Here is a 7,111-nt window from a genome sequence, read left to right on the forward strand (position 1 = left end):
TTAGTATTCGAGCTTAGATTGAATGAGCCAATTCTAGATCCTTCAATCATGTTAAAAAGAGATCTCAGATCCAAGGGTACGAGATCCCCAAAAATCTTCAAATACATGGTTATTTTTTAGTGTGTATGCCTTGCTGCAAGGCCTAAGCCGGATATATTCACTAGGGTTATCAATGGGTCTGGTTTACTTGGACCCGACCTCGACCAAACCCTATAGGGTTCAGGTATGGTGATAAATAAGACCGATTAAGACCCATGTTCGGACCTGAAGGTTCGATTGATACATGGATCTGTGTACATTTTGTAAAATTTTATACCAGACTCAGGCCCAAACAGAGTTCTGATTAAGACCCACAAATTTTCAATGTAAAAATGATAAAAAATATTATTTTACTGGGTATGGTCCAGGTCTGGCTCATGTAATTCTTATCGGGTCTGAGTATGGTTTTTCTTATAGTGGACCTGATACCATACCCGAAAATCAGGTCCAAGTCTAGTTCTACCTTAGTTCAAATCAAACCCCCCTTCACACCCTTAATACTCACCCGCTTGTCTAGGATATGACATGTTCATTTTTTTTTAGTGTGCATCCCTTGATGCGAGGCCGAAGATAGATAGCTGAATTGGTAGAGATGCACTATCATGGCAGAGGGGTTACTGGTACAAAGACTATCCCCTAAATAACTTTGAAAACAGAAAAAGGAAAAAAGAAACAGCATATATATATATATATATATATATATATATATATATATATATAGAGAGAGAGAGAGAGAGAGAGAGAGAGAGAGAGAGAGAGAGAGAGAGAGACCACAACATTACATGAAACCACACCAGCACCAGCCACTCGACCCCACCTGCAGTGGAACAAAGAAAATAGGGGCATGTGTAATTCGTATTATTTATTTATTTTTAAAGGGCCTGTACTCATAAAGGGGACATCCAGATAGAAAATCAGGAGGCACAAGTAATGGGCTGGTCATGGGTCAGCTATTCGTGAGCAGTTTCAGTGATGGACCAAGAACCTTGCATCCCTCACCCCAACCAGGAATTCGTGGGCCATGGCATCAATTGATTGGACCCCGATCATTGGATATGCTTTACAGCTTTTGGTGGGTCAAGTCTCTGGAGGCAATGTTGTCTGTATCAGTGTGTGTATCGGTTCATACCTGTTGTATCGCCAAAAAATACGATATCCACCTGAATCAGTTATTTTTAATAAATATAAAAAAATATTTTAAAATTATTTTTTTTAATAATTTCAACACGTTACTTTTTTATTGATACATAATATTTTTAATTCTTGTTTGGCTGATTCAGAATGATACACTTAAATATCAATGCACCTGAATCATTAATTGGCCAAAAGATACTGGTCCGATTCTGATACTGACAACAATGCCAGACAGGAAATCTGAATGGTAAGGGCAGCACCTGTTTGTGTGGCCAAGGCCTGATAGAGGGTGATCAAGCCCTTGATGTACAAATTTTGTGTCATGTAATTGCACCCGATCCATACTCGATTGATCTGGGTACAAAATGGACATGAACTTTGCTTTTTTATTAACTCACATTGAAGGGGTTTGGACTTAGTGCATATACCCAAGTCAATGCCTATTCATACCTATAGCAGTCTCAGTTTCAGGGGAGCTTGACATCCTACCCAACCTTCCCATATAATAATATTGGGCTCTGCTTGTTTGGTAAGAACAGTTAGTGCACATCACCTAATTGTATTGGGACGTCGCAAATTCAAATCCCAATGGTATGGTTGTATGACTCGTGGGAGTCTGCCCAACTCCTGCTAGCGTAATGTCACTGGCAGATCAGGTGCAATTACATTGCACAAAAATATTTTGCTAATAATTACGATTAAAATTTTCAAACCTCAGATCTAAAGACAAAATTGTACTATATATATATATCCTTTTAGTCATATAAAATCTAATAGAGCAAATAAATCAATCGGTCATTCCAAAGCGACCATCTGCACTGACTGGTCCGAGCTACAAATCGTCGGACTTGGATCCCAGCCAGATCTGGTTTGTAGTTGGACCAGCTCACATAATAAATTAATGTAAAAAAAACAAAACGGATCACCAAAGTGTCAGCGAGCTCCGGGAGAAGGTGCTGATCCCTTCATCCCAGGTTCGACTTTCATTGGGTGTGCGAGTGCTTTTAACTGGTGGACTCTAAAAGAGCTTGTGTATTATTAACCTCACTTGGGTTGGTTGACCACACGAGGAGCATGGTCAGCCCATTAAGTGACTCAGTTTTTGGTGAGGATTCTTTGTCGTAAAAAATGCAAAATATATATATATATATCAATCCTATCAAACTTCATGGGATACTTTTTGGGGAAAATGGCTCTCCTTCTGTCTAGGGGTGTCAAACGGACCAGATTTTTGGGTATGGTATTGGGTTCGAACCTGAGTCTAATCGGGTCCACTATAAAAGAACTTGAACCTGATAATTACTACATGAACCAAACCCAGACCATACCTGGTAAAACTATATTTTTATCACTTTTACATGAAAATTTGCGGGTTTTAATCGGAACTCGGGTCTGGTCTGAGTCTGATATAGAATTTTATTAATCGGACCTTCAAGTCCAGACCCTGGTCTTAATCGGGTCTTATTATTTATCACCGTACCTAGACTCTATAGGGTTTGGTTCGGGTCGGGTCCGAGCCCGTTAACAAACAAACAGGAGAGAGAGAGTGATAAAAAGCCAGCTGAACCAAGCCAAGCCGTTTAAAATGATTATTAAAATAAAGCAAAGAGGTGGAGAAAAGTCCACCGTTACATCCACGTCAGCATCAACGTTCGCTTATAAATAAAGATGCCCGTTAGAAGGAGAACCTCACCCATCCTCGTTTTTTATATATTCTCTCACTACAACAAAACTGTATACACAGAGAGAGCAGCAGCAGTATCGAACATACTTTGCTCGGACTCACCACTCCACTCGCGGCAAAGTTTGCTCTCTGGGCTCATCCGATGGCGTCGGACGATGAGGTCCCTGGCGAGGGAGCGGTGTGGGAGGCGGTGGGGTTGGCGCTCTCCGGCGACCCAGAGTCGGAGGTTAAGGCGGCGCGGGAGATCCGGCGCCTCGCCAAGACGTCACCGAGGCACCGCCGCCTCTTCGGCGAGGCGGGCGCCATCGGGCCGCTCGTTCGGATGCTCTCCTCCCCGATGGACAGTCCCAAGGAGGCCGCGCTCCTCGCCCTCCTCAACCTCGCCGTTAAAGACGAGAGGTGCGAAGCTCTCTCTCTCTCTCTCTCTCTCTCCAATGATTTATTCGAGGTAGCGACGCGAAATTCGTTGGTTATGAAAATAACGGAGTTATATATACGTTATTTTGATGTAGGTTTGTTAGAGCGGCAGAATTAACGCCTTTGTTGTTAATTTTTTTTTATGTTATGTTTTAGAAATTTAGATAGCCCCGTTAACAACCTGAACCAATGAGCTTGGCTTTGCCCGCTTTTTCTGTTCTTTTTTTGTTTTCCCGTTTTCTTCTTTTTCTCTGATTTTCTGTTGTTTTTCTCGTATTTTCTTCTCTGCTGTTGGATGAGTTTCTCTTTACTTTATTTTAACTTTTGTTTTTTCACCCTTTGGGTTGGTGAAGAGAGTTCCCTTGTGGTGGTATCTGCAGTATTAAAATAAGGTTGGAATTCATGCTTTAAAACTATTTGTTTTAATATGGTTAATTGGAAGACCCGTGAATACCCCGGTAAAATATGTTTTATTCACTATTTTCAAGCTTTAAATATGTTTTCCTCTTTTAATTATCATGTTGAAGAAGCATAATTTTGGTTGGATTTGGGTCATGGATCCAAATAATACGTTGAAACCAATAGGGCTCTGCTCGAACCGGAGAAGACTCCAAACCCAAGTCATATATTACCCTTTCTTATTTATTTATTTATTTATTTTTCTTTTGTTCACAAGCTGGGGGATAACCTCTATGGTAGTTGAACCTGAGACTCGGTTATGATAAGATTTGAACCTGAGATCTTTCAGTTATAAATTATAATATCTCATTCGGCCTCGGTTGTGGGAATCGGTTACTCCAATCTTTATTCTTTTTTTGTTGATATTGTCAACAGAGACAAAAAATAAAATCAAGATCTTTCTTATAAGGATTAGGAACTATTATATTAATATGTCCAAAATCTATTATTGAAATCGTTCCAGAGGGCTTTTCCAACTTCATGTGTAAAAAAATATAACACAAAGGCATGTTTGGATTTTCTCAAGATCCTGTGATTGTAAATCACAATCACAAAACTTTTTCAAAGTTGGTGAAACATGAGAACAGAGTACTAATTGTAATTGTTGATTGTGATTGATTCTGCTTTTAATCTGGTGAAACTTGGTCACAAGATTGAGTAATCACAGCTTTCACTTTCTCAGATGTGACTGTTCATCCCCACCTGGGACCAAAGCAAACATGCTCGAAATATATATCTTAGCTGTTTCTAAAACATGCTCCAAATAAGGATTAGGAACTCTTTCCATTCAATTACCAAGTGTACTGCGTATAGCTCTTAGTAGGAACATGGTGCTTATATCTCAATCTATGTGACGAAGATACAGGTGCAACCCGACACGTGAGTTTGAAAATTAGGGTACGAGAACACAGTTTTTTAGTTTTTTAATCAACAAAAAAACTATTTTTAATATCTTATTTATATATAAATGTATTTTTATTAAAGCACTATTAAGAACTATTTAAAAACTAAAGTTATTAAAATAATGTTCTTACGTGTCCGAGTCATGTCAGCGTGTCATAGAGTGATTAGATCCTATCACTAGGAACACAGCCAAAATACATTTCTCTGTGACACAGTGCCACCATGGGAGTTTATCACATTAGAAGCATCATGCATTATCTCTTGGTTGTTATGTCCTCTGTCAAGAAAAGGTCACCTTTGAAATTTAGAATTGTAGCTGTTGAACCTAAAAGCTTGAAGCCAAATGGATGAGAACAAGTTTCATTTGTTCTTTGCTTGAAAAAAAACTCTAGGGTGTATCCTTTCCCATCCTCTTGTACCAAGAAAATGTCCTTTTAATGCTCTAAGGCTTGCATCTGATATTGGTTGACCCATATCATGATGTTGTGTACCAGTTCACATACTGTTTTAATGTACAAACTGCCCCAGGAGGCAAAACCCCCATATTGAAGTGCCAAACCTTCCTATATATCAAGTAAATATCATGTTTTTTAAATTCTCTATTCTTTGGTTTTTTATTTTGTTATAAAACACCATTAGATTAACTCTTGGTGAAGACTAATGATTTGGTAAGAGCATATGATTACATGTTAAAATTGTGGGTAAAAGGTGGTTAGAGTTGGTCGATCACAAAATTGCTTGGTATGGTAGGTGAGGCAAAAAAGTAATTGGAGACATTATGAGGGCAATCCAGTCTGAACCACATTTACCTAAATCAGCCAAATGCAATAACCTTAACCAAGAAAGCAGTGCAAATCTTAATCACAGCTCCTTTCAGCAGAAAATGAGAGAGAGAGCATCTGTGGTATTTCATTTGATTGCCTTTGCACAGTATCCTCAAATGTTATGATTGTCATTAATGTCTATTATTGGTAGTGTAATGGATGCATTATAATCAACGGTTGTGTGGGTGGGTGGGTGGGTGAGGACAATGTACATGTTCTGCAATGTACTTTTTCTTTTTCTTTGCATCTGATTGTCTTCATTCTCTGCTTTGCAGAAACAAGATCGCAATTGTAGAAGCAGGCGCCCTTGAGCCAATCATTGCTTGCTTGCAGTCAGATAGTTCAAGTTTGAGAGAGTATGCAACAGCTACACTCCTCACCCTCTCTGCCTCCACCACCACCAAGCCCATAATCTCTGCTTATGGATCCATACCCCTCCTGGTTGACATGCTAAAAACTGGCAGCCAACAAGCCAAGGCCGACGCCCTCATGGCACTGTGTAACCTCTCAACCTATTCAGACAACCTCTACACAATTCTTGCATCCAACCCTGTGCCCTCTCTTCTCAGCATGCTTAAAACCATCAAGAAATCCTCAAAAGGTGCTGAAAAATGCAGTGGGCTATTAGAATGTCTATCAAATTTTGAAGAGGGGAGGATGGCAATTATGGAAAAAGAAGGTGGATTGCTGACAATGGTGGAGCTTATAGAAGATGGGTCACTTCAGAGCAGAGAGAACTCTGTTGGATCTCTCTTGAAGATGTGCGAGAGTGATGGCTGTAGATTCAGGGAGGCCATACTGAATGAAGGGGTCATTCCTGGTCTCCTGCAGATGACAGTTCATGGAACACCAAGATCACAGAAGAAAGCAAGGTTGCTGCTGGGGTTGTTGAGGAACTCTTCTTCTGGTTGTGAGATGGAGGAAGAAAGCTACCTGGGGGGTCACTTGGGGAAGGAGGAGGAAGGTGATAAAGCAAGGAAAATGCTGGCTGAGATGGTGCAGGTGAGCATGGAGCAGAGCCTGAGGCATCTACAGCTGAGGGCTTTGGTTGGCCCCGCTGGTGAATTACCTTTGGCTAACTGAGAAGCGTGTATTTGCTTCTTTTCTTTTTCTCTAGAAGTTGGTTTTCAGATGGAGAATAACAAAGGTGTAATGCCAGTCCAGGCCGTAATGGTGAATAGGTGACTGGTTGGTTGGTTTGTGAATAATGTATGCATTGAATTGCATAGATTTTGTAATATAGATTTGCAAATATAGTCAGTGCATCTCTTTCTTTCAAGCTTTGGCGGTCCTTTGGTGTGTGTTTGTGTGCGCACGTTTATGAACATCATTGCAAGGATAGAGAGAGAAAAGTACCTGCTCTCTGTTCTATCATTTGTTAGCATTTGTTAGAAATGTGAGTTGTCAATTGAACAATGTACCAACGGGGGCTCCGTCCGTTTGGCAGGAGCAATTTGTGCAAGTCACCACGCGATGGGACGTTACAAGTTCGAACCTCAGTGTTATGGGTGGTTGAATAACTGCCTGGTTGTATAGCCCACCAGTAGTGCTTGTCTACTGGAAAGGAGAGGGGGGCCTTTATCCCCCAGCTTTCATCATCAAAAGAAAAAAAAAGAAAGAACAGTGTGGGGTTGCAGCATACAAGATGAAT

The 7,111-nt window shown here is 40.4% G+C and overlaps 1 protein-coding gene across 1 annotated transcript; it reads left to right on the forward strand.

Annotated features, from left to right (window-relative positions):
- The first annotated feature begins 2,867 nt into the window (after positions 1–2,867).
- On the forward strand, positions 2,868–6,739 carry LOC149827448 (U-box domain-containing protein 45-like). Its single transcript, XM_090020321.1, has 2 exons — positions 2,868–3,256; positions 5,736–6,739. The coding sequence occupies exons 1-2, from the start codon at positions 3,000–3,002 to the stop codon at positions 6,541–6,543; spliced, it is 1,065 nt and encodes a 354-aa protein (XP_089876447.1). The 5' UTR covers positions 2,868–2,999; the 3' UTR covers positions 6,544–6,739.
- Positions 6,740–7,111: the final 372 nt, after the last annotated feature.

Source organism: Nuphar pumila, chromosome 10, assembly GCF_984573655.1.
Source record: "Nuphar pumila chromosome 10, dmNupPumi1.hap1.1, whole genome shotgun sequence".
NCBI lineage: Eukaryota > Viridiplantae > Streptophyta > Magnoliopsida > Nymphaeales > Nymphaeaceae > Nuphar > Nuphar pumila.

Bases quoted from the DNA above. Each gene is read 5' to 3' on its own strand.
- LOC149827448 (XM_090020321.1), top strand. From the start codon at position 3,000: ATGGCGTCGGACGATGAGGTCCCTGGCGAGGGAGCGGTGTGGGAGGCG. The intron at 3,257-5,735 runs GTGCGAAGCTCT...TCTGCTTTGCAG, and splicing joins CTCGCCGTTAAAGACGAGAG to AAACAAGATCGCAATTGTAG.